Source organism: Actinia tenebrosa, unplaced genomic scaffold, assembly GCF_029948245.1.
Source record: "Actinia tenebrosa isolate PJP-AT-01 unplaced genomic scaffold, QUT_ActTen_1.0 PGA_scaffold7__59_contigs__length_16204524, whole genome shotgun sequence".
In the NCBI taxonomy this organism is placed as follows: Eukaryota; Metazoa; Cnidaria; class Anthozoa; order Actiniaria; family Actiniidae; genus Actinia; species Actinia tenebrosa.
The window spans coordinates 9,376,424-9,403,250 of NW_028292584.1; the positions used below are offsets into that span (position 1 = coordinate 9,376,424).

Sequence of the window (26,827 nt, forward strand, 5' to 3'; positions counted from 1 at the left end):
TCTATGATGTAATAGATTTCACTAGGTATACGAGGGTTTCCCCCTGATTTGATAATTGTTCTTCACTACAAAGATTCTATTCCTATGGCATAGGCTCTATTAAGACACGCAATGAAAAACAGGAATTTTTTCAACTATAATAGTTCTAAATAAATACCCCTTGATTGATTTTGAGAACTGTTCCTAAAAATAAAGGTTACATGTCCATTGACTAAATACACATTACATGCATTTATCCATTTCGAAATTAATGGATTATCTCTTTCTTGCTTCCTTTCTTCCTTTTCTTTCTAGCTTTCTCCTTTCATTTCTTCTCTCTCTCTTTTTCTTCTTCTTTGTTTGTTTGTTTCGGTTTTTAACTGCCGTTTGTGTCAATTTCGCTCAACACTTTCCTTATAATTGTTCCTACGGCTACAAACCTCAGATAGTAAATATTATTAACACTTATTGATATATTAATTATATTAATATTTTAATATACTTGCTTAGTCCATTCAATATAATTATTCAATTCTGATTGATTGAGAGCAGGTGACTGACTTTGAAAGCTTCAAGCAGTAAATTATCGATTTTTCTTGGACTGAAACGAAGTAGCGCAGGATTCTTGCTAGATTTGATAAAAATTTCGTTTCGGAAGAGTTCTTTTCTTGGCTTTCTTAAGTTTAACTTACTTGAATTACAGCTTATTCTCAAGATCATATATTGAACATTTATCTACTTTTTCAAAAAAAGTTTCGCAATACTTGTAAATTAAAATGGAGGGCTTTTCCGGGAGGCGGGGTTTATCCGACTCCGACTCTACTCATATGTACATAGCCAAGCGGACGTACGGAGGTACATGACGTATATCAAAAATTTACTCGATGGGTTACCAGTTTTCCTTAATAAAGTATGGAAGGTGATAATAAAGATTGACAATCATTGTACTGGGAGCTCCGCTTTTAGGTAGTGCCTGACTATACTAAGTGTACTGACATGAGTGACAAACACACTATTTCAGACCACGTATCATTATCTTGATAATAAGATACTTTGTTTGAGTTGTATGAAATGAAAAGATACTATAGGGAATAACATGCAATACTAAACGGTGCATTATTTGAAAATATATTTTCCTAACACGACAGCAACAGCAACGATATCAACAGCAAATACAAAAATAAATAGGTAATAGCGAAGCTGTGCCAAGAGTCATACCTTAACATCGCGGACTATACCCAAGATAGGATGGAATCATCTTGATTTACCAGCAGTCTTGCATCTTTGCTTTGTAACGTAGTCTAGAAAATCTGAAATTGGAAATAAAATGTCATAATACTTTTAACAAAATGTCTTTTAGTATGGGTTCTAACTCTGACTAACATATCGACGTTTACTTAAATTGATAACATCTAATTTTAGGGGGAAAAAACAAAAAAATAGGGTTTCGAAGAGAAGGATCAACTAAAAAAGGACAGAAACAGGTCTTGAAACTTAAAAGGAACCAAATCTGTCTCACGACAGGAAGAAATATTAGCTGAATGGAAGGAAGGGAGGAAAGAAAGATAAGCTTTGATCAGGTTTATTTTTTTAAATCGTTTAATTAACTATACGTACCAAAAACCTAGAAAAAAGTCGTTGAGCAATTTAAAAATTGCTATTTTTATGCAATGAAAATGAGTTTGAACGTACAATAAAGGTATTCAATGCCTCATATCAAAAGGTCAGTTCAAACTTGCAACAGAAATGAAACATTGTTGTATTCAATGCCTCATATCAAAAGGTCAGTTCAAACTTGCAACAGAAATGAAACATTGTTGTATTCAATGCCTCATATCAAAAGGTCAGTTCAAACTTGCAACAGAAATGAAACATTGTTGTATTCAATGCCTCATATCAAAAGGTCAGTTCAAACTTGCAACAGAAATGAAACATTGTTTTTTTCTGGGAAAAAAAATAATTGAGCATGCCAAGTAGATCCAGTTACTTTGAACTCATCATCGTACAGTGTCCAGCTGCACTTAAGTATTAGCTTGAAGGTCATCTAACACCTGGAATCCGTAAGATATATTTCTTTTGTTTGGAGATTTATCTTATATAATTAGCAAATCATTCTATAGAAAATAGCAGAACTTTTTTTAGATGGACGACTGTTGTTAAACATTAAAGGCATTACTAAACAGGGTTGTAACACATCTCTTCGCATACGACTATACTGCAGGACTGTACAAAAAAGACTTCCGTGTTTCTTGAAACCTGAGTCTGTTTTCGTGACGGATGATAAAGTACTCGTGTGTACAGGGATCATTGTCATCAAGCAACGAGTCCAGCAGTGTCGCATCTCTTCAGAACTGATTACAAGTTATTCAGGCATGAATCACTTGGTGGAATTCTTGCTAGGATTCTTGGTCCTGTTCCTGGCTTTTGAAGACAGCGAGGAAAGCCAGCCGTATTCATGGGCGTAAGTTTTTTTAGTCGATTTCAATACATAAAAAATGTTATTTTCATATCAGCTAGCAGAATCGTGTTTGCAAAACAAGGCCCTCATCTAGTAGACAGGCATAAACATGTTGCTTTAGTTAGTATCACTTCCTCCTGTTGACTACCTTCTTCCATTCACCTTATCTTTATATCTATTAATGGAGAATTGATATAGAAAAGGAGAAACAAAATGCGACAATAATTAAGACAGGTTTATCTATTATTTATCTGTTGTGTTGCTCTCTAAGGGGACCGTTTATTATAAGAAGGGGCTGTGGTACTGTGACGCCTTTTTTCTCACTACCTACTCGTAATTAAGAATATTTCATGCAATGAGAGTAGAATAGAGAGACAACTTATCGTTGAATTTTTTGTTATTAGGGGTCACGTGTGTTCAAGAGGAACGTACGAAATGGCTTACACATCATACCGAACTTATCGAACGAGATACCAAGATTACCATACTAAATGTGGCTGGTGGAATTGGGGTCGCTGTAAGAAAACACGGTAAGAAAACGTTGTATCTGATTAAGGATACCTTACTGTAAGTAAGTACTGCATGAAAACAATTACATGAAATCATAATTAGAAAAAATCTATATATAATTTGATTCATGAATTTATTCATTTAGGTCTTGGCGTTCTTACTACTATGCATCCAGAACAAAATCAGTATACAAAACGTATTATTACTGTTGCTCAGGTTGGAGACAAAGTGGACGATACTGCTCGATACGTATGTGATATTATCAATATGCTGTAAGAACTTGTGTAATAGGTAAATTACGAGCCTTGTATGAAACGACTGAAGAAAAGGGCCAATGGGCCTTTCACAACTTCAAGTCGCGTAAATAATGAGCCAGCTCAACTAGAAACCGTGGACAGCTGTTTCGGCCTCTATTGGGCCTCGTCAGCACGGTGTATCTAGTGAGCTGGTAGAATCCCACGAAAAAGTAGTACATGAGAGATGAGGCGGTAAGCCGCGTAGTTTAGTAACGTATGATACTTTGTTGCTCTTGGGAATTAAGTTAGATTCTTGGGGTACGCTGCATTTACAAGAGAAAAGAAATTACATAGCCTCCATGTTGGATCGATGGGACAAAAAAAAACCTTAAAAAAATTATCCAACATGGAGCCGACCAAGCTAGACACCATTTAATCTAAGAAAAGGGATATGATAGGCAGCTAAAAGTCTATTTTTCGTATCCAGCCATATGCAGCAGTGGGTGTGGTCACGGAAGATGTACATCACCAAATAGATGTGCCTGCAACAGTGGATGGCAAGGATACAGATGCCAATATGGTATGATGAAACGATTGATTGTTTTTTGTTGTCCATTAATGCATGTGAGAAAAGAGGAAAGAAAAGGAAAGGGAGCATGTTTTGTTACATTTTGTTACAAGTTTTTAATAGGGACAATGTACCTAAAAACGTGTATCGTTTGAACCAAGCAACTGTATCATTGCAGAATGTACACTAAAATTTTGGTATAGTAGGAGAAGCCGAGACAGAAGTGCACGGTCTTGCTACGCATTAGAAAGACTGATCTCTGTTAAATAAGTAGAAGGTGCGAAGCGACATGCAGGTAAGAAAATGACTTTTCCAACTGTATGTTTTCAGATGTGAATGAGTGCTCTCGTTCACTTGGTGGCTGTTCGCAATTCTGCATCAACACCCCAGGATCTTATAAATGTGGATGTAGAAAAGGTTATGTTTTAGAGGGCTCGAAGTTATGTAAAGGTAAGTGCACTTTACAAATATATAATAAAGACGATAAAGTTTTAATTATTAAAGCTTGTGTACTTTACTTTAGATAAAGATGAGTGTGCCACCAGAAATGGACAATGTAATCACATATGTGAAAATACATATGGCAGCTACAAATGTCGATGCTTTTTAGGATACAAACTGCTTCCAGATGGTAGAACGTGTTTAGGTAAGTAGTAGTATAGGGAATGGGGGTTCCAGCGCAATCTCAACACGGGTAAGACCCGTGTCAAAAATCCACCTACGGAAACAACCCACTCCAAGTGTGGTTGGGGGCAACAGCGCAAATATGTTAGTCTATATATGGAGTGCGAAGAATGTAAGAGAACTTTTAAGAAAGAAGCGGATTTGAAAAAGCATTTGAAAATGAAGACGAAGTGTATGAGCAGTTATGATTGTGGATGTGGTAAGAAGTTTGAGACTAAGGTTAAATTGTTTTGGCATTGTCAGGACTGTGAGTACGACTACGACGACTTAAAAAGTGCTTGGTATTAGGTATAAAATATTTCCTATTATATAGATGGAATCCCAAAGCAACTTCAGCACGGTGTCAATACCCGGTAACGGTGAGATTGACGTTAGACAGTTTTGGCGTCAGTCAGAAAGGAAGGTTAAAAGGACTCTCCGAAAAGGTATAGAAGAATTAGGAGCCCTGAAAGCGAGCATAATGGTAGAAGTAAGTTTGTCAAAAGACGAGGTAATGACGACAGCAATGTTGCGATCAAAGTCGTTAGTGATATTAGAATCCACGAATCTGGATAGGTCACTCAGTGAAGCCTTAGAAGCGATAATGGAGTCGCTGTCTAACTACACGAAAGAAGGATCGGGTTGGACAGTAGAGGAGGTTGAAGGAATAGAGATAAGTATAGCCAGGTACGTACCCATACGAGGGGGGAGTTACGTACCGCTACCAACGTGGGTAGAAAGGAAGAAGGCAATCGTTAACGTAAAGAATGACGACAACCGCTGCTTTATGTGGGCAATACGATCCGCACTGTATCCAGCAGAGAAGGATCCATGTAGGACAAGTAAGTATCCCACAGACGATTTAGAGTGGGATGGTGTGGAATTTCCCATGCAGTTGATAGACATCCCCATATTTGAGGAAATAAACGATTTAGCAATTAACGTTTACGGAGTCAGAGACCAAACGATAGTACCACTAGTGTTGTCAAAGAGTAAAGGAGAACGAATACACCTTTTCTACCACGGCGGACATTATTCGTGGGTTAAACATATTAGCAGACTATTTTACAGACACACCAAACACAAAGGCAAGAAATACTTCTGCGATTGCTGCTTATTATCCTTTACCAGCGTTAAAGCTCTAAAGGATCACGACGAAATATGTCGCGGAGTCGAAGAAGTGGCGCAACGGATCCAGATGCCCACAGATAAGAACCTAGCGTACTCAGACCATCAAAAGCAGATGCAAGTGCCTTACGTGATATATGCAGACTTTGAAGCGTTGATAACTAAGGAAGAGCAGAAAAGTGGTGCCACGAATAAGGTGGGATTACACGAGATCTGCTCCTTTGGTTACATAGTAGTCAGATCAGACGGTAAAGCAAACCCTCCTGTGATTTACCGAGGCAAGAACGCAGCTAATAAGTTCCTAGAAGCATTGCGAGAAGAGGAGGGGGAGATAAGAGAACAATTAAGACGTCCAAAGAAGATGGAATTTACCAAAGAGAACCAGGAGGCTTTTAACAAGGCAAAAAAATGCCACATTTGCCAACATACGCTTCTTCAGTTTGGAAGACGAGCCAAGAAAGCGTGGGATGAAGATGGAAAGTATCTAGGAGAAGCTCATTTTAAATGCGGGAAGTATGCTAAGAAAGGTGAGAAGCCGGGAAAGCCCTCCACGCACTGCATTCACTGCCACAAAGCATTTGTTGAGGATTTCTATGTGGATAAGGTTAGGGATCACTGCCACATCACGGGTAAATACAGAGGAGCGGCTCATTGGAAATGCAATATAAACTTCAAAGTAAATCCAGACATGGAGATTCCGGTGTTCTTTCACAACCTCCGCGGTTACGACTCCCATTTGCTACTACAAGGAACAGACGGCTCCGACGTCAAATGCATACCCAACAACAAAGAGCGCTACATGTCCGTAACTGTGGGTAAGCTAAAGTTCTTAGATTCGCAGCAGTTCATGGCGGACTCCTTAGCAAACTTGGTTAAATACAACACGGAGTTCCCCATTTCCAGTCAATACGGCGCGGAAAGGAAAGGAGTCTACCCATACGAATACATGGATTCCTGGGATCGATTCAAAGAACCCCTACCACCCAAAGATCGCTTCTACAGCACCCTAAACGAGTCCGGCATAAAGGATGAGGAGTACCAGCATGCGTTAGACGTGTGGGAAAAGTACTCCTGTGAGAACATGGGTGACTACCACGACATCTACCTAAGGTCTGACGTAGTGCTGCTCGCAGATGTTTTCCAAAGCTTCAGAAAGATGGCTATGGAATATTACGGATTGGATCCCGCTAATTTCTACACGGCTCCTGGGCTCAGCTGGAGTGCTTTGTTAAAGAAGACAAATGCGCAGTTGGATCTCCTAACGGAGTACGACATGTATCGGTTTATGGAAGACGGTATTCGTGGCGGCGTATGCGGACCCAGCCGACGTTACGCCCGCGCAAACAACCCCTTAGTAGAGCACGACCCAGAGAAACCAACCACATACATTTACTACCTGGATGCGAATAACCTTTATGGTTGGGCAATGTCACAGTACCTACCTGTGAGAGACTTCGAATGGGATCCAGTGAAGCCGATAGACTTCTACATGCAGGTAGGAAAGGAGGAAGACAAGGGTTACGTCTTAGAAGTGGATCTGGAGTACCCAGAGCGCCTGCACGACGAACACAATGAGTTCCCCTTAGCACCAGAAGCGATAGAGATACCATTTAAGCAGCTAAGTCCGCTGCAAAAGCAAATGTGCCCTGGTTACAAACCGTACAGGAAACTAACTATGAACCTGATGGATAAGAAGAAGTATGTGGTACATTACCGCAACCTGCAGTTCTACGTGCGACACGGAATGCGCGTAGAGAAGATCCACAGAGTCCTAAAATTCACGCAGGAGCCCTGGATGCGCCCCTACATTGACTTTAACACGCAAAAGCGTACCGCAGCGAAAAATGACTTCGAGAAAAATCTCTTCAAACTGATGAACAACAGCGTGTTCGGAAAGACAATGGAGAACATCCGCAAGCGCGTAAGCGTAAAAATAGTCAGCACCAAAGAGGAAGCAGAAGCATACGTGTCACAGCCAGGCTTCGTTAGATACGTAGAAATGCTGAACTTCTACGCGATTCACATGAAAAGGGCAAACCTCTTACTAAACAAGCCCGTTTACACAGGCTTTACGGTGCTGGATCTATCAAAGCTGCTTATGTACGAGTTCTACTACGATAAGCTTAAGCTAAAGTACGGAGACCGCTGTCGCCTCCTATACACAGACACCGACTCCCTAATTCTAGAAGTGCAAACGGAAGACGTTTACAAAGACTGCCTCCCCGACATAGACGAGTACGACACCAGCGGTTACCCGAAGGAGCACTTCCTTTACTCTGCGAAGAATAAGAAGGTAATTGGGAAGATGAAAGACGAAATGTTAGGAAAACCCATCGTGGAATACGTGGGTCTGAAACCAAAGATGTACAGCGTGCTAAAGTTAGACGGCGTAGAAAAGAAAGCTAAAGGCGTAAAAAAGTATGTGGTTAAGAAGGACATTACGCACGAGTCCTACCTCAACGTATTACGAACACGCAAGGAACAGCGGCATAAGATGAACAGCCTGCGCAGCTATGGTCATCAGATACATAACGTCACGCAGGAGAAGGTGTCACTGTCTGCATTTGACGGTAAGCGATGGATGTGTGATGACGGAGTGCATACGATAGCATTCGGACATCACACGATAAGCAGTTCTTCTTTGACGAACCCACGCGTGGGACCATCATGAAGATAATACAAGATGGGCTGGCCCTTCTTAGCTATCGCACTTCGGATCTGATAAGTTTCCAAAGACCAATTAGGATCCGTAGCTCTTTTGGATCCTCCTTCTAATTCACCCGACTCATAGAGATATCGAACCGTGACATCGCCTAATCTTTTTTCCTGGGGGAAGACCGCCCTCGAACTTCTGATGAAGGACTTGTGTTCCACGTGTTTCTTTTTTATGGCATCCTTGGGTTTCATTCCCGTAACCCTGGCCGCCTCGTTGTTCGAAGCTGCGACGACCTGGGGGAGCCTCTGGGCCCATTCCCTGTTGCGTTTGGAGGGATCTTCCAGCTCTTTCCAATACTGGTACCCAAAGAGACGCTCGGCCAAGGTCTTATTAAATCTTTCGACGATGCTCTGACCCCTGTGGTACTCAGCTTCGGCTCTCCTAATCTTAGTGTCGTGGTCTTTCAGGGTCTTAGTAACCACGCCCATAAACTCCGTCCCCGCATCCACTTGCAGCAGCTTAGGCCATTTCAAGACGCGCTTATAAATCCTACCTAGGGCTTCTGCGACTTCCCCAGAATCCTTGCTGGTTATGGGTTCGGCGTCCTTGTATCTGCTTGCGATATCAACTACGGTCAAAGCGTACCTATAGGTCTTCTTTCTCACCTTGTCGTGCGGTAAGAAAAGCAAGTCCGCCTGATGAACTTCATTAGGGGTATTTACGGTGAAGCTGGGCCTGGGAATGTACTTAGGCACGGGAAGATAAACCTGCCAGAGGGTTTGTTTTCTTAGCCAGTTCTTAGCCGTTTCTTCTGATACCCTGGCCGCGGTCGCGAGTTTCTTGATAGCTGACGCTCCTCTCCAATAGCCTTCCGGCCCATAGTAAATCCTTTTAAGTTTGTCCTCTACGCGGCCCATTATATGAATTCCAAAACAAGATTGATTTGACGTCCGTTAAAATCCACCGTCTTTCCGTCCACTTTAATGGTGATGTTTATGCTTTCTACCAAATTAGACAAGTCATAGCTCAAAGAAATGGGAGTGTATTCTACCAGGTCAAATGGATTACCTTTGGGTAGAAACTTGGACATAAGAGAAGACTTTTCTCCATTGTTGTAACTATGGACCAAGTCGCAATAGACTTCGTAAGAGGATGCGACTTTCCATTTTACATCATATGTACTGCCGCTATTTATCGTGGTACTAGTAAGGCCCAGGAGTTCTACCAATGAACTGTCCTTCAAATTAGCGCTTCCATTATTTTTCTTAAATGTCATTTCATGGGGTAATCCTGTGGTAAGAGTATATCCATGCTTTGCTAGCTCCTTAGCCAGTGTTATAGGTGTGTATTGGGAATCTGGTATTTTTAGTTTGGCGGCATTGTCAACGACAAAGCCATCAATTAAATTATACCAAGAATTGTACAAAGAGCAACTAACCAACCGAACCCTTTCCGCGCGGATGGGAGGATTCAGATAAGTGGTAAAGTCATTCTTGTCGCTTTCCAAAAAGACGATCATTATATTAGATACGCCAAGGCCACGCCTCCTGCCAGCCCTGCGACTCCTACAAAGACCAATTCATTGTCTTTTTGTTTCTTAGAAGGCTGGTAGTAATTCTTGAACTGAGGCTTTCTTAACCTAAAGTCGGGGTGCGCCTGTGCATAAAGTCTAAAGGCGTAGTCTGTGTTTTCGAAGTTCTTATCCGCCTGCATTTTGTCTTGGTAGTTCTTGTCCAACCAATCCCTGTAAGCTTGTCTTTTTTCATTCCAAGCTGCCACGTCCCGCTGATATTTCTCCAGCGCTAAGTCGTGTCTTTTCCTTTCGGCGTTAGATTCTGCGTTTCTATCACCGCTAACTAATTTATCCAGATATCTACCACCATAATTAGCCCCTGTAAATGCTAAAGCTGCAATGACTCCACCTGCGACTAAGCTAACCATTATACATTAGGTAGGTACTTTTCCTTCCGTAGATAATCCTTTACCATGATAGCCCCGCCAACGGCAGCGGTCATCTTAGCAAAATTAGCGAAGCTCTTGCTTGGGTCTTCAGTAAAGTCTTCTTTGAGCACTTTCTTACCTACCCAACCAATACCCGCAACGATGGAAGTAATGATAGCTGCTTCTTCAACAGTTTTCAACAACGCGGTCGACATTATATTACAAAGCGAGAAGGTTACTCCATTTCAGGGATCTTACTCTTTTTCGTCTCTACAGGTGCGTGATATGTTGCGGCCTCCCACTTTACTTTTGGCTTCGTAGCCCGCCATTGTAAGTAAAGGCTGCCTGCTGCTATAGCGACTCCTAACGCGCCAATGACGTACCCAGGATTGATAAAGGATTCCTCTTCCTCCACCTTTTCCTCCTTCTTTGCTTTGTTCTTTTTATTCATCTCCGCGAGCTTCTTTCCGGCAGCGACTCTGCCCGGAGATTTAGCCTTGGTAATCTTGGTATCTTCTACGGGAGGTTGTTCTTCGGTGTCACTCATCTTATATTAAGGGACTTGAAGGACTTGACAAGTAACTTGATGACGACTTGACAATGACTTGGCAATGACTTGACAACGACTTGACTAAGTACTTGAGAATGACTTAAGGACGACTTGACTAAGTACTTGAGGTGACTTGACAACGACTTGACTAAGTACTTGAGGTGACTTGACAACGACTTGACTAAGTACTTGAGGCGACTTGATCAGGTACCTCAGCAAGTGCCGCCTGGAAGACCTTTTCGACTTCTCTGTCCTTCTTGAAGTCCTTCCAAGATGTTCCAAAGAAACCTAGTACCTCCTTCAAGTCGACGTGCTGAGCTACGTGCAAAGCCGCAGAGGCGACTGCCATTAACTTACCGCACTTCAAAGACAACCACCCGCAGGTTATCTTAAGTTCTTGGGCGATGACATAGTCCTCGCTAATGTCCTTCCGTAGTTGCTCCACGTCGTCTATGGGCAGCGTAAGTCCAAGTAATTTAGTCGCGAACTTAATAGCGGAATCTGCTACGGCGTCCGTGATCTTACTTGCAAGGGCGGCCTCGTACCTCTTATGGAACTTCTTAACCTCCTCTTCCGACAACTTATTAACCTGCTCATGGGTAAGTTCCTTGCCTATCATTTCTTTGCACTTCCCAGAAGACACCAGGATGTTAAGTTGTTCCTTAAGGTTACTTTCATCTAACTGTGTGGGGACTTCATCTAAGAGCTGCTCAATCTCCATATACATTAACGTCATAAGGAAACCTCAAAGAGAAAATCATTTTGGAATGTTGGTGCGTCTTTAAATGCCGCATGTATTCGTGCAGCTGTTCCTTGCTTATCTCACCGCCGTAGTCGCTTAAAATGGTTTCCAGGTCAGACTTGCTCGGAGTATAAAATACTACGAGAGAGCCTATGTTTTCCCTAAAGGGCTTAGAGACGCTGGTAAGCTGCTGCGAGAGCAACCAAACGCTGATATTGTCGTGTCTACCGCTGAAGGCGAGCTTCACTAATTCAGAGGTGCGCCTTTTTACGTCGTCCCCACAGGCAATGTCATCCAGTATGAGTAAAGTCTGCGTACTCGCTCGTCGAGCCTCGTGAGATGAGAATTGCTTGTGCCAGAACTTCAAATGGCTGGATAACTCGTTAGGATCTAAGATATCTACGAAGAAGTCATCATCTTTCACTCCTATACCCGTCCAGGTGCGGTTATTCACATAGGTGGGGCATAATAGCACTATGTAGTCAAAGCGGTATCTAAAGGATCCTAATAGCTGCTCTACCACGAACTGGGTCTTTCCGCAGCCGGTGGGTCCTACTATCAGAGCGTTACAAGGCATGTGATCTGGGTTCATATATAGATGGAACCAGTGGAAGCAGTAAGAAGGATCGCCGGCGACGCAAAGGATAAAAAAGACACCATAGAAATGCAAAGGGAGGAGATAGACCGGTTAAAAGAGCGCGTACAGGAATTGTACGATGAAATGTGTGGTCTGAAGCGCGCGGAACGGTTTGGCGCGCTTTTGACAATGGCGACGTGGGCTAAGGAGTCCATTAAGGACTTCATTCGATATCCCCCATAGATATATGGACTGCATTACGTGCGAACTACCTGCTGACTGCATCATCGTTACCCCTCCGACGCCTCGTAAGAAACACAGCCGCTGTCACTGTAATAAGGTATTCTCTGAAGAAGACTTCATTGGACATTGGTGTCCCGCGGATACTAAAGCACAAAGGACTTTAGACGACGCTCGAGAAGAGTAAGAGGTCGCAAAGAAGATCTTACTAAGCCCCAGCAAGAGGAATTAGCATAGGTCTTTCTTTTTTATTGTTATTTTGTTAAATGCTGCAAAGAGGTCTCAAGTAAGGACCTATTTTTTATTGTTATTTTGTTAAATCATCGTAATCGAAGAATGGTTAACATGATTATCTTTTTGCTGGTTTCAACAATGAGAAAGAATGATACCTCATCTTTTAATGGGGGTTTAACAAAATAACAATAAAAATAGACCCTATCCTAAAACCCTCTTACAGGGTTTAACGATTTAACAATAAAAAATAAGGTATATATAATGAAGTGCGTGCAATGTGATAGAGCTTTTAGTAGCAAGCAGCGACTGCAATACCATCTTTCCAAGAAAGTCTGTCAGAAGACCATCAGCACTGTTTGCGGTGACTGCGGTAAGGAACTCTCCACAGTACAGGCCCTACGATATCACCGCGAGCATAGAGTCTGCCTTAAAGGTCATTGCCGCCGATGCGATGAACCCCTCTTTGAAGAAAACTGGCATAAGTACCGCTGCCGTCGCTATGACCTCACAGATGTGGTCTGCGAGACCCACGGCGATTTAGCAGAGCGATGTTGCCCCCTTGAAACCGGCCGGGTGCTCACGCGACGTAAGAAGGAGATCGACGAAGACTTCGTATGCTTCGACGACTATGAGGGTGTAAGGTGGGAGAATAGGGAACACTGGGATGGCATCTGCGACCGATGTGGCTGTATACGTAGCGGCCAACATATTTGGTGCTGCCTTTACGATGGCCCTAAGCCCTTAGATCATTATCTGTTGGTAAGAAAAGAGTGGAATCTACTTAAGGTATAATGTTACCTTACATCGCAGCGTTCCTAGGAGGTGTGACTATTACCTTATCAGCGTATGAAATGGCGGAAAAAATGAGGGCAGACACAGCAGATGACTACTTATCCGCCCATGAAGAGGATTAGTCGCACAACGGATTATCCTCCGCTCGACGTTCGATGTCAAACTTCCATCGGCCGTTTACCTTACCATGACTGCGTAGGTGTGTATATTCTTCACCCTGCAGTATGTATCTCACGCAGTCAGGCGCCCAAAGGCTGTATTCCTGACCGTCGCGTTCTAAGACCAACCTCAAACGGTCGATGTCTTCGAATGCGACGTAATTTTTTATTCGGTATGAAACGCCTTGCAGCAGATCTCGCCAGTATGTTTGTTTAAGAATCATTATACCTATGGAATATCTTAAGGTGCGTGCTTAAGGTGTTGGGGCCTTTGAAGGCCTTTACGCACCAAGGACAAGGGGTACGTACGTCGGCCATGTACTCGGCTATTTCCCTGGTCAGCATATCGTAATCATTGCTTACGATGGTCAGGTAACCATTCTCTTCGAATCTTTCTAACATCACCTTTTGTTTGTCGGACAGGACTCCGTTGCCTTTAGGTGTTTTCAGTTCGATGCACAGCCCATTATATTTTTTATGACTGTTGAGAATCAACAGGTCGGGTTGCCCTGCCTGGTAGCCCTTCTGCCAGCATTTAATGCGCTTATTTGAGGTGTCTTGCAGTTCTCCTAAGCCAGGGACTATGATTGCATATGGGTAGAACCTGCGAACGTTGTATACGACCCGATTATGTAGGTCAGACTCGGTCTCTATTTTAAACTTCATCTTATTTGGGCTATTGAAGCGCTTCTCCAGCTCGTAGTTACCATTCTTTCTAAGCGCAGGTAGGACTTCCTCGAAGACCCAGCTACGCAGCTCCACTGCTTTAGGTAGCTTGGAGCTAAATATCAACTCATACAACCCAGGTTCCGAAATGAACACGGATTGTGGGTGGATAGTAGAAGGGGAACGGTTTGGGACCCCTTGCATGTCAACCCATCTTTTCTGGTATTTTTCGGAGACATGATCCCTGATGGCCTTCTTGGTGTTCTCGTAATCTAACGCCGCAGCCACCTCCTTTGCTTTAAAATACAATTGGTCGCCTTGCACTAGGCATTGCAGTTTGGTGTCGTCGTTTTCAAATACGCGAAGCATTATATATGTAAGGAATATTCTTTATCCTTTCGCTTGACTCAAGGAACTCGAGTCTAGTAGGCAACGCTTTTTAGCTGATTCATTTCTACACTCAGTTGCGCGTCTGAGACTACGAAGATATATGCGTTGATCTTAGTAGTGTCGCTGGCGTCTTTGGTGCGCTTGATCTCCAACGTAATACCGTCCTGGGTATTTACCAGCCGCAATCCCTGTCCATGTAGGTCTTCGTCGTTCGTCGTGCGCATGTCGATCCACAGCGCATACTTATCCTTAAAGAATTCCTCGGGGCTAATTTGGTCGCCAAACTTACGTGCGACTTCCCGGTACATATCCGCGGGCTTTATCCCTTGTGAGTAAACCTTATTAGGCACTCCGTTAATGCTAACGCCTACGTTAGTGATGTTAGGATTAAAGAACGCCTCAGAGTCACGCACTCCTGCCGTGTATGTCTTTGCGAACAGCAACATTATCCCTGTAAGGCTGCGCCTGGGAAGGTTAATGCTTTGGTTGATGACCTCTTCGACGTTATTTGTAAAGCTGAACGTCTTGTACATCACGACGTGATCGTAAAGGAAAGCCTTCCCGGAGCTGTATTCCATACCGGCGCTACGTGCTAAGTCTTCGCTGTATACCGTTTCGTACTGCAGCTCTAAGTTAGTAACGGAGTATGGGTGGACGGCTGAGGAACTTACGTCCTTTCCCTGTAGGATGTTCGTAGTGTCTGCTAGGGTTACTTCGAACTGCAGCTCGCTTAGCTGCCTTGGGTAGTATGCACCGTGGTTCGTGATAACTTCGAAATCTAATGGAACTACATGCTTAGTACCATAAGCCGTCTTTATTTCGTCTTCTCCTGAGGCGCCAGAGGTTGCGCTTCTTACCTTGCGTATGGCATCACTGGCGATTCCCTGCTCTATCCTTTGCGCGCGGTCAAATGCAGTCAACCATAAGTCTTTGTACGTGGTATACAAATCATACCTGTTTAAGTCCAGCAAGGATTCCCCGGCGAACTTTACGCGTATTTTGGAAACAAGGTTTCTACCTGCATTATTGACGACGTAACGCACGTCCGCAGTGTTTGGTTGTATTGCTAGGTCAAACCTTAGCGCCAGGGTGCCAGGAACCAACACTAGGTTATCCGTTAGGCGGGGCACGCCTACGTACAGGGTTTCCCCTGGCTTAGCGCTGCTGGGGGTAAAGGTGACCCGGTGAAAGGTGCGTTCTGCTTTCAGTCCGCCAACCTGCTTAGGTAATATGTTGGGGTTTAACTTTGAGCTTATCATATATAATGGAAGTAGAAGGAACGGATTTTGACCCCACCACCGAAGAAGGCCAAGTCGATATTAACGACGAAGAATACGACGCATGGACTAAAGGCGCGGATACCGAACCTCACATCTACGACATGGCCTTAATAAGTAGGTATGGTGATAGATGGAGAAGCTTCAAGGCCACCTTGAATCGCATGTGGCAATCGAGAAACCACGGCAGCCCCATCCCTGAGTACTTAGAGCTTCAAAACATAGGTGAGCAGGGGGCAACTGCGCGGGAGACTGTAGAGTGGGCAACTCGAGAGCTAGAGCAGCGCTACAGCAACTTCGATGCTGATGATGTAAAGCTCACGGAAAGGGGAAACAAAGTCCGCATAAGCGTTCAAGACATGAGATATCCCGACAAAAACCGCTGGACAACCCCACAAAACCTCTTCGATGAGGAGGGTAACGTTAGGGGTGACGTCTCGAGATTAAAAGGCTTTCAACTAGCTACCCGAAGCGCGTTAGAAAGGTTGGCAGCCTTGAACGACAGGGTTGCGTTAGAAAAACGCGCTGAGGGGTTGCAAGAAACGTTGGATGAAAGGGAGGAAGAATATATGAAGCAAAACCGACTACTTACTGATGCTCAAAAAAGACAACTTGACAGCAAGGACCAAACGATAGTGGAAATAATAGAACAAAGAAACGAGGCTCGACGCGAAAGAGACCAAGTCCAAAGAGCCTTCGATCTTGTCCTGCAAGACCTGGACATAAGCAATGAGGAAGGAAAAAACTTGCGTACCACCATATCCGGCTCTCTAGAGGAACGGCGGCAGTTAATTACACGAATAAAGACTATGGAAGAGCAAGTCAGACAAATGGACCAGGCTATTGAAGACCTGGAGGGACAAATAGAGCGGCAGCAAGAAGTAATCGAGGACCAAACTCGTACCGAGGAAGAAAGGGAAGCAGCTCAAAGGGAAGTGGAGGCCCTCGAAATACGCCTTGCGGAATTGCGGGCTCAAAAGGAAAACCTGGAAAAGGAGCTGGGACTTACCACCAAGGAAAAGGTAAAAAGAGCCCTTTTGAAGTATGGCGTTCCGCTGGCATTCGCCGTCGCTATTTCGAGCGTAGTAGGAGTTATCCTATCCGCTCTTAAGGCTACAGGTGCAGGCGTAAAGAAATTAGGCAATGGACTAACGGACTTGGGAAAAAAGATGGCAGCCGGTCTTCCTGGGCTGCTGGGTTCAGTTGTTTCCTTGGCACTTAGGGCCGGCGGCGAACTGTTGAAGTTTGTAGGGAATAACGTCTGGATCTTGGTCGTCGCTATTGGGGTGGTCCTCCTGAAGAAGATGAAGGCTTGATCTTCTCATCGGACGGTGTCCTGCTTTGAGGATAATGAAAGACGGTATTAGCACCGCCCTGGTAATTTGGAACCAACGGCAACACACTCATGGTAGAAATGGGCTTATGACTCCAGGCTGCATTAGCGGGCCTGCGACCTATGCGATTTATCCCAAACTTGCCGTCATCAGAAGTGACTTGCAACTTAGCATATTTACAATTGGCTAGCATATGAAAAGTCACTGGCGTTAGGTCTTCAGTGGACCTAGTGTAGGGCTCCATCGAAAAATGGGTAACTTTCCTGGTGTTCGTTGAAGTTCGATAAGGAAGCAGGGGCTTATTATTCTCATCGATAAGCCTAAACCCCACATTCGCATGCGTATTTGCATTAATGCTAATAGTGCAAATGACCAATGCAGTTCCCCCAACCTCAACCCACAGTCCAACGTCATGCCAAGCGCCGTTGTCATATCCCTCTTCATCTAAGCGGTGGGTATAACGCGTTTCCCTCACGTATGGATTCATATATTACAGGGAACAAGTTCCCTTCTAGAGGCTCATTACCGTCAAAGTGCTGATGGTCATGTGGTTATAGACAGTATTCCTTTGATTTTCTATGCTATTTATGCAAACACTCCCGGTGTCATCTACTCTTATCTGCAGCTTTACCTTTCCGTGGCAATCAGCAACCATGTGGAAAGTCCAAACGGAAAGATTCTCAGAGCTATTCGTTGGCGGCTCTACTGAGAAATGCGTAGGCTCCCTGTTGTTTGTCTTCGCGCGCATGGGCTGTAATACTCCATTGTCGTCACAGAAACGAAATCCTACATTCGCACTGCTAACGGCCCCCAAAGAAATGCTGCATAATATCAATTTCTTTCCTGAGTAATTCAAATTCACGGACATGCCCGTGACATCAACCCAAGATGCCTGGGTGTATTTTTTCTCGCCTGTGTAAGTCGTATAGACACAATCTACTCCAGCTACGTAGGGGTTGTTCATCGCCATATATAATAACTCAGACCAATGCTTGCGGCTGCTAGGCCGGCTTTTAGTAAGTTATGGTCATATTCCTCAGGTATCGCAGGTAGGACCTTCTTTGATGGTTTCTTAACTGTGGGTAGCTTCGTTTCGTGTGACTTTTTCGGCTTCTCTACGAAGTGAGGAATGTTCCTAAGAGTGTCAGAGTTCACGTCATTCGCCCCAAACTTCATATCCTTAGTAGCTCGTTGAAGTTTGTTGTTGTATCCTACTACAGAACCAGTATTTATAGATAAATTACTAGGCATTAACCAACAACCCGGGGCTACTGCATAGTCCAACCTCGCCTTAGAATTTTGTATGGCTAGTTGGTAACGCTGTACGCCCTTGCTAATGTCGCCCTCCAAGATTGAACTTTCAAATAAGATCAAGGCTTCGGCTCGCGTTTCTTCTGCGGCGCCAGTATTTCCGATTATGCTGGATCGGGTGTTTACCTGAGCTCCAAGGATAGAATACACGTAAGCTTCTATGCTGCGGTTTAAACGGGCAAGGCCGGCTTTGGTTAGTCCTTTACCTTCTGGGGGTATGAAATTAAGATATTGCTTTGTTTGCTCGTCGTTGGTAATTTTGATAATCAGTGGATTAGCCCCTGCATACTTACCGCCCTCGTCTTTGAACAAAGGTCCGTCTCTAACTTCCTTAGTGGTCTTAGCGTTTGGTTCAAAGAAGGTGCTACTGTCGTGAGTTTCTTTGTGATACCCAGTGTTCCATCGTAGATTCAACGCATGAACTTCCTTATCGCTTAGCTCGTGTCCACCAATCCCCCAATAAGCCCAAATATGCCCCAGACCATTGTTAGCGCCGGCAGTGCATCGGAAATCCTTCCCTACAACGTCAAACTCCTTACAAAGTCTGTCATAAGCCGGCACGCTGTATTTATTATCTCTTGGATAAAACGTGGCATCTCCCGGCAGCGCAATAACACCCATTTCATGCAGTATTCTTCTAACCGTGAAGTGAAAATGAAACATAAATATTGAATTCTTCATCAAGCTTGCGCTTACACCACAGCCGCTAGTGGCACACCAAACTGCAAAGTTTAGTTGCTGCGGCCAATAACGCATGTTAGGACCGCTTAACCATTCATGAGATTCCTTAGCGGTGGTATGATTAATGGGTACGTCTTTGAAGATATCCCGCACCTTTAACGGAAAGGAATGCTTGTTAGAAATCCGCATGTTCAGCGTTAGGTCCAAGCTTGGGTGTTTATCAAATGAAACTGCGGGTATCGGATAAGTACTGGTACCAAGCAATAATTCCTTTGACCAACCTTGCGCGGGCTTATGTTCAACATATGTTGGCTTAGGCTTATGTTCAACATAACCAGAATTCTTCAGTTGATCGTCTATCTGATTAACCAGCGTAGGTTTCAAATCCTCATTACTGTACATTCTGGAGCCGTTATAGTAAATACCATCGGGCCTTCTTTCGAACTTACTAGCATCCGCGTGCGGAAACATCTTCCTAAATGCTCTCCAATTCCAGTAATTCCGGTTGTCATGATGTGGCTGCTCCTCTATGTTATTTCCAAAAGCGTCGTACATTAGTATATATAATGGATGTTATACCATCAGCACCTCCACTCTATCCTGATTTACCTACAAAACCCAATGAATTGAATGCCGAGAACTTCCGCTTGAATAAGGCAAATCTAATCCTCGCTTACTTAGAGGGTCAAACGAAGCACTATGAGGAGGTCAGGAAAAAGTATGCTAGAGCCCGAAGCATATTACATAAAATCGCGATAACTTCCGGCTCCATGTCCGTGGCGTTAACAGGCTCTGGCGTTGCTACTTCGCTTACTGGGCCGGGAATAATCGTTGGAGTTCCTTTGGCCGGCGTTGGGGCAGCTTGTGGTATCATTTCGGCTGTTGCTACGGGTATTATGAAAAAGCTATCCACGAAAATATCCAAGCATGACAAGACAATAGCTCTGTCTAGGGCTAAAGTAAATACTATTACCGACCTTGTCTCAAAGGCTTTGCGTGACAGAAAGATAGACGACGTAGAATTCTCGCTTATCTTAGCCGAAGAAGACAAATACGAGAAATTAAAGACGGACATAAGGAATAAAAAAACAGTCGTAAAAGATCTTTCCGAGGAATCTCGCAAAAAGATCTACCAGGAGGCAAAAGAAGAGCTTCAAAGAAAGCTTGCTCAGTAAACATCTGCTTCGAAAAGAGCGTGACGGGATTCTATTTACATATCGAACGTCAGTCTAGAAAATATGCAGATTAGTTTCACAAATCTATTTCACAAATGTGAAACGTTTTCACAAATGTGAAAGAAAATTGTGAAGGTTTTGATTGGCTGAAAACATATGACGTAATCGTTCACTATCTTCTTGGAATCCATCCTAACAGGGGGTGGTTGGGGTCTATCTTGTAAAATATTTCGTAAATTACGTCAGGGTAATAAGGAATATCCTTATCCAGCCGACAAAACATCCACTCGGCTTTTGTCATATCAGAAACCTCGGGAATAGACTTGCCGGTAATTTCAGACAAAAGATAGGGAATAGCTTTGTAATATTTCCCTAGTTTTAATTTTTTCAATGTCTTCCGTAGACTTTGTGGGGTTGGCTCTTCTAAATGGTCTATGATTTTCTTCTTTACTTCGTTGTCTAAATATACCGGTCGATAACCTTGGATATGACTCATCCAGTCCCTAAAGTATTTTATTCTTTTGTATGGCGTCTTCTTACGACCTCCGTTGGAATAATATTGTTCCCTGGTAGCACAAGGCACGGCATTACGAATATTTTTACCGCACTCGTAACACTGTGCTGACGTGTCGTCTTCTATTTGCATTTTCTTACCACAACAAATATACTTATTTGGTTTAGTAGGTACAAACTTGGGTTTCAAGCACTTTACACAGAAATCATAAACAAACTCTTTACAATCTTCGCACTCCATATATAGACTAACATATTTGCGCTGTTGCCCCCAACCACACTTGGAGTGGGGATTGTCCGTAGGTGGATTTTTGACACGGGTCTTGCCCGTGTTGAGATTGCGCTGGAACCCCCATTCCCTATACTACTTAAGTATTGGGCATTCACATGAAATTTACCACTTCAGTTGCCTCATCTTTCACCTTGAATGCAGTGAATTTTAATTATTAAAATAATGCTTACATGAGACCCTAGCAGAGAGAAGAGAGGAAGCCTCCACAGTAACAGCCGAGGCAGCTATACCACGCTATTTTCTAAATTGACTTTGGAAATTATTTTCTGCCCACTTATCAAAACGTATTTATTAGAAATTTTGATGCATCCATTTTTTATAGCTTCAAACGAAATGGATTTTCCACCAAGTCTCGTCCCAACACCATCTGTCACATATAGAAACGACTACTCGTCCATGTTGGAAATGGTTTGCAGTTTTGACTTTCCTGCATGGAACAACGTATCATACCTTATTGAATGGTATGCGAACTCAATCAAACCTGTTAATAACGAGACATGGTGCACTGCAGAGGAGGGAGAAAGAACAAGCAATCACAGCAGCTGTACCAGAAGGCAGAGTGTAATTACATTATCTCAACACTTTACAATTGGCGATACGGTGAGCTATTTTGATATAAAATGCGGATCAACAATGACTGCACATGCAACAAAAATACTCAAGCCAACATTTCTGAAGATCATAACAAACGGACTATTTTCAGGTTTGGTGCAAACTTTACATGAAGTTCTCGACAAGTTCCAAAAACAACTGGACAGAGAGTGGAATTCAGAGTAACCAATTCTATGTTGGTATTGAGGTAAATTTAACTTGTCATTATCTCATTATTTGTTCCTCAAGCTTGCTAATATTTGCTTCCCTTGGATGGACTTCAAAAGATTTTGTAATCTTCATATTATGAGGTTGAAAAACCTTCTTAATGTTCTTTTCCGACCTTTTGCTAAGTATCTTTTGGGAGCTAGTTTCATTTTTAATAACAGACCTTCTTAATTTTTAAGGATCTATACCAGCTATTTAACTAATTTACCTTGTTGGTATTTTCAGGTTTCCCCACGCCATGTCATCGTTGACCAATGTGAAGTTCTCGGCAGAACGAAGAACATTAGTGTCACCTTAAGACCAACTGTTCCTATTTTGCCTTTTATGAATCTCCATGTGACTGACAGTGTGATTGTGTATGTGATGATATCAGAGAAGACACAGGTTTCTGTCAACAAATGCAGGGTTGAATTAAAGACAGAAGACATCACCATCGGAAAAACAATAAATATTGGTGGAATCTGGGGGAAAGAAAATCATACCAACTTTTTCCATTTCAAACAAGAGACGTCCAGTCCAGACTGGTTTTCTGGTGTATATCAAATGCCTTCAATGAAGGTAAGCAATCAATGAAGATATTTCTATGATGGATATCTCTATTCATAATTTCACTTACATTTAAAGGTCACAACGCATCCCAAACAATTCCAGTATGGGAATTGCTTTATTATGTCAGGAAAACATCTACGTACGTTTGACTCAAGGTAAGAGGTCCATATCTCAGATATCTGTTTTTACTTGCTATCAATATTGTATTATATGATGAAAATTTACTTTTCTTAAGAGGATTACCAAATTGCACAGTGCTACTATGATGTTCTACTGCCTTCTTCATTTGATTGATTCACCTTATATTGCATTTCGCAGAATCGTTTCTCTTAGACAACCCGGCTTTTTTGTGATGTACACAAATGAAGACCAAAAACTGCAGGTATATCAATTTCGTTAAATTCTTGTCTTTTCATCCTTTACTTGCTAATCCCTTAATATACAGTCATAATTAATTACTTAATTTAGCTAAAAAGCAACTGTTATTGGTCATGATTATTAAGATACACGTTGCATTTTTTCTCAGGTTTATATGCGCACTGTATCCACTAAAGATAAGTGGCTCGGTAACCCGTGTGGTGTTACAATACGTGAAGGGAAAAGTGTCCTAGTCTTGTCCATTTGCGACGAATTAATTTCTGAACATATGTACCCTACGAAACGGCAAACTAGGAATCTGCATTTTAAAAAAAGAAGCCCTGGTGTTTTATCGAAGGGAATACAGAAAATCAAGAATACTAGGAGAGAGGGAGAGGTCAGTAATGTAACGAGACATATTTTGTAGCATGTGTATGATGTTTTCCTATTCAAATATTCATACTTTTTGCTTGAGCTCAGTAACATAATATTAATACATTAAAATCTTGGACTAATATCAGCGATAATAGAATACTGACCCGTCCGGTCCAAACAGGAGATGCTAATAGAGAACTAATATTAATAGTTAGTTAATAATATTGATATTAATAGAATTTTTTCCTCCGACAACGACAATGGTTCCTCCCAAGGGCCATACACCAATTAGTAATTCGTTTGATTAACACCTTCACTGATCAAACATATTATTTACCTATTATCATTTTATAATAGATCCTACTATCGTCAGGTCTTAGAATAGTTGTCACGAGAATGGGTTTTGATGATTTGAGAATTTTGATCAAAGCACCTATAATGGACAAAGGCAAAGTGTCAGGACTTTGTGGCAATTTCAACGGCAACAAGTATGATGACTTTGTTGATATTTATCGAATTGACTTAGATTTGTTACGAGATAGGGACTTGAGGTAGGTCATATTGTTTTTTACATCATTAAAACATACGAAGATGAAAAATAAACATCTCTTAATCATATAACGAAGAAAGCAAAAATCTTCAAGTTGAAAACATTAGAAAACAAGGATGCACATGAAAAAAATCATCAATATTCCGCCCGCGAAATAGGCAGAATTTACAGACGTTCTTTGGGTCCGTCTTGATCTCCCCGAGAAAGAAAAGAGGGGTAGCAAGACCGACAATATGCATGAACGTCAGGTCTTCTGGATGGTGACGGTTATTACCGTTGGGAGTTGATCCCCAGCAACGCCTTGTCTGAATGGTCTGTGTCTCACATTATTTTCCATTGTTTTATAAGTATCCATGAAGACAAGAGTTACTTTAAAGCCCTGCCAGAAGAAGAAGAAGAAAGCGAGCCACAAGAAAGATATTGCTTTTGTTCCATGACAAATCAAATTCAAACTAAAGTGGAATGTAACACGACAGAAACCCATTTTGCGAAGATCGACGAAAATGAAAGGCGTCTAGTCACCAAAAGTTTTAGGAACGCTTTTGGATCGTTTGGTAAATCAAGTGATTGCGCAAATAACGTGAGCACAGCTGAAAATGAAAATACAATCTATTTTAAACTTGTTTTGAGTAGGACTTATTAGGGTGGTTTAAACGAGGTTAAATTTACTGACAGCTCAACACCGAAGTTCATTGTGACTGACCAGTGTGAATACGAATAAAAGTTAAAAGTACCTATAACCCCTATATAAACCTTGTATAAACTTTGATATCTCCAAGATGCATCACTCAAATCATATAAAAACGTCATTTTAAAATTCAACTATCCAATTTATGTTTGATCAATTTTGAAAATAGGGGGTCAGGGGATATAAGCTTATTATATACCTGAAGCAAAGTTATCGTTATCGTCCCCAAAAACTTTTCCTGTAACTCTTCTCATAACCACAAGTCATTTGCTTTTCTCACAGTACTTACAAACAGACAAAAGGTGCCTGAAATATACTTTTATACTTTTAAAACAGAAACAAGCACCTTTTTGCAGATGATGCATAAGACGCCATGCTTCACAGTTTTTACAAGGTAAATCACTTCAATTTAAACTTAAAGTATTAGGTGCGGTTTTGTGCTTGCTAAATTATATGATGATATGATAATCAGGTTTTTTAGTTGGATGCAAAATAGACACCTTTAACGTGAGCGTATTATGTAGGGGCAAATCCGGGGGGGACTCAATTCAATTAACTCAATTAGCCCCCCTTCAAATCTTGGCTTGTTATATTCCAATTTTCAATTAGACCCTTTGTCATTCTCTACAGTATCATTCCATGTTACTAAAGAAAAGATCTGAAATGTGGACTCTTAAAAAATCAGCTGCAGTTTTTTCTACCTCGTATAGTTTGACATTTCGAAAGTTCATATTTATCATTTAATTATATTACATTTTCTCTTTTCAGTGACTCTTATTCAGCTTTAGCTGACAATGAGGAAAAAGTAATCGAAAATAGTTTTAACGAAATAGTTTTCTTTACTGATTACATTGATTTTAAGGGAAAAAGTTTGTAAACGTACGATGTAGTTGTTTCTTAGTATGAAATACATTACTTGCATTATTCTTTTAAGGTTTATGCGGAACAAACACGGGGGAAAACTGAGCAATCAAAATTACTGATTAATTTAATTGGAATTGCTGCCCTGCACCTACTTTAAGGGTTCAAGTGTCCCGAATCAAATATGCAATAGCAAGCAAAAGCCAGGCATCAACATGTACGGATAATCTCACAGCGCAATTTACTCCTATCGAATATCAATCTGTTGTGCTTTGAATGGGTGTGAATGTTGTTTAAAAGTAGTAGTTTAGACCTAATGGTTATAGGGGTATTTCATTGTCTCATTGCATGAAATGTTTAATAGCGGTGTAAAATATATATAAAAAAAAAGAGTATTAAGTACTAAGGAGTTGAATAATTTGCTTTGTTTGTTTATTTTAATGTAAATAATGCATAGTAAAATATCCAGGGGGGGGGGGGGGGGGGTACTACCATATATATCCTATGCAGATATGGATATGATTACTGTAAAATACCACATCTTGGCATGTTACTTTGACTGATAACTTTTAAAACCTTTTTTCTCTTTCTTGTTATACTTAAAAAATTTGATTGCGATTTCAAAATTTTACGCGTAAAGTTATCAATCCTGGAGCAAACTTATAAAAGCTCAAAATATCTTGATTGAAAATAAGGTTGGCAGTCAGTTATAAATGCTGTTCTTAAAATAGCTACTACTATCGGGCCAGGCAATGAAAAACAGGAAGTTGTTTCACCTCCTTAATGACCTATACCAGTTCTAAATAAATACCCCTTGATTGATATTGACAACTCTCTGGTTCCGTGTGACTAAATAAAGTTTAGATGGACTTTAATGTATTTGGCATTTATTAGGTTATCTCTTTCATGTTTATTTTTTTCTTTTTCTTGCTTCCACCCTAACTTCCTTTCATTCCTTTTCCTTCTTCCTATAATTACACAAGTACATTCAAAACCTCACTCGTACCTCAAGGGCGGATCCAGCCAAAACTTTTTTTGGAGGGGGGGGGGGGGTTAATTACGTTTCTTCCGTCAACACAGCGGAAAACAATAAAAAAAAGCATCTAATTCTTTAGTTTTGTTTTGTTCTTTTTCTTCTGCTGAAGGGGGGCTTCAGCCCCCCTTTGTCCCCCCCCTGGATCCACCCTTGTACCTATTAATTACGAATTGTACCCGAGGTCGAAGTATGTAATAGTAACCTTAATTGAGTGTTGGCCACTTTTCAAATAGTTCTGCAGTGTGCATGAAATGAATGCACGATTCCAGAAAATGATAAATCATATTTTCAAATACATGCAATTTTAAGTTGGCACAATCAATGTGGATTTATTAGGTTGTGCTCCACACTGAAGAAAGCATAAATAAATGTTAAACTATTCACCTCAAAGCCCTTCACAATCGCTGTTATTCACAAAGTTAAAAATAAAGCAACACAATGAAATATAAATCCAGAAAATAGATATTCTTAACTTTTTTACTTCTGAAGACTCCATGTCAAGTAAAAAATGATAAAGAATA

General features: G+C 41.8%; 2 protein-coding genes across 2 annotated transcripts; both read left to right on the forward strand.

Annotated features, from left to right (window-relative positions):
* The first annotated feature begins 2,220 nt into the window (after nt 1-2,220).
* Nucleotides 2,221-3,204, forward strand: LOC148905521 (uncharacterized). Its single transcript, XM_089040569.1, has 3 exons — nt 2,221-2,440; nt 2,842-2,967; nt 3,093-3,204. The coding sequence occupies exons 1-3, from the start codon at nt 2,352-2,354 to the stop codon at nt 3,202-3,204; spliced, it is 327 nt and encodes a 108-aa protein (XP_088896695.1). The 5' UTR covers nt 2,221-2,351.
* Nucleotides 3,205-4,316: 1,112 nt separating this feature from the next.
* Nucleotides 4,317-25,676, forward strand: LOC148905522 (von Willebrand factor D and EGF domain-containing protein-like). Its single transcript, XM_089040102.1, has 11 exons — nt 4,317-4,397; nt 21,394-21,671; nt 21,775-21,870; nt 22,116-22,448; nt 22,515-22,594; nt 22,758-22,821; nt 22,966-23,193; nt 23,529-23,722; nt 24,070-24,301; nt 24,746-24,803; nt 25,178-25,676. Exons 2-10 carry the CDS (start codon nt 21,405-21,407, stop codon nt 24,767-24,769), a joined length of 1,518 nt encoding a protein of 505 aa, XP_088896228.1. The 5' UTR covers nt 4,317-4,397; nt 21,394-21,404; the 3' UTR covers nt 24,770-24,803; nt 25,178-25,676.
* Nucleotides 25,677-26,827: the final 1,151 nt, after the last annotated feature.

What these genes read in the sequence shown, in the direction of transcription:
- LOC148905521 (XM_089040569.1), top strand. Translation starts at nt 2,352, where the DNA reads ATGAATCACTTGGTGGAATTCTTGCTAGGATTCTTGGTCCTGTTCCTG. An exon ending in AGCCAGCCGTATTCATGGGC is followed by an intron (nt 2,441 to 2,841) that starts GTAAGTTTTTTT and finishes TTTTGTTATTAG; the next exon opens with GGGTCACGTGTGTTCAAGAG. An exon ending in GGTCGCTGTAAGAAAACACG is followed by an intron (nt 2,968 to 3,092) that starts GTAAGAAAACGT and finishes TTATTCATTTAG; the next exon opens with GTCTTGGCGTTCTTACTACT.
- LOC148905522 (XM_089040102.1), top strand. Translation starts at nt 21,405, where the DNA reads ATGGATTTTCCACCAAGTCTCGTCCCAACACCATCTGTCACATATAGA. An exon ending in ATCAAATGCCTTCAATGAAG is followed by an intron (nt 22,449 to 22,514) that starts GTAAGCAATCAA and finishes TTACATTTAAAG; the next exon opens with GTCACAACGCATCCCAAACA. An exon ending in CAAGTGATTGCGCAAATAAC is followed by an intron (nt 24,302 to 24,745) that starts GTGAGCACAGCT and finishes CTTTTAAAACAG; the next exon opens with AAACAAGCACCTTTTTGCAG.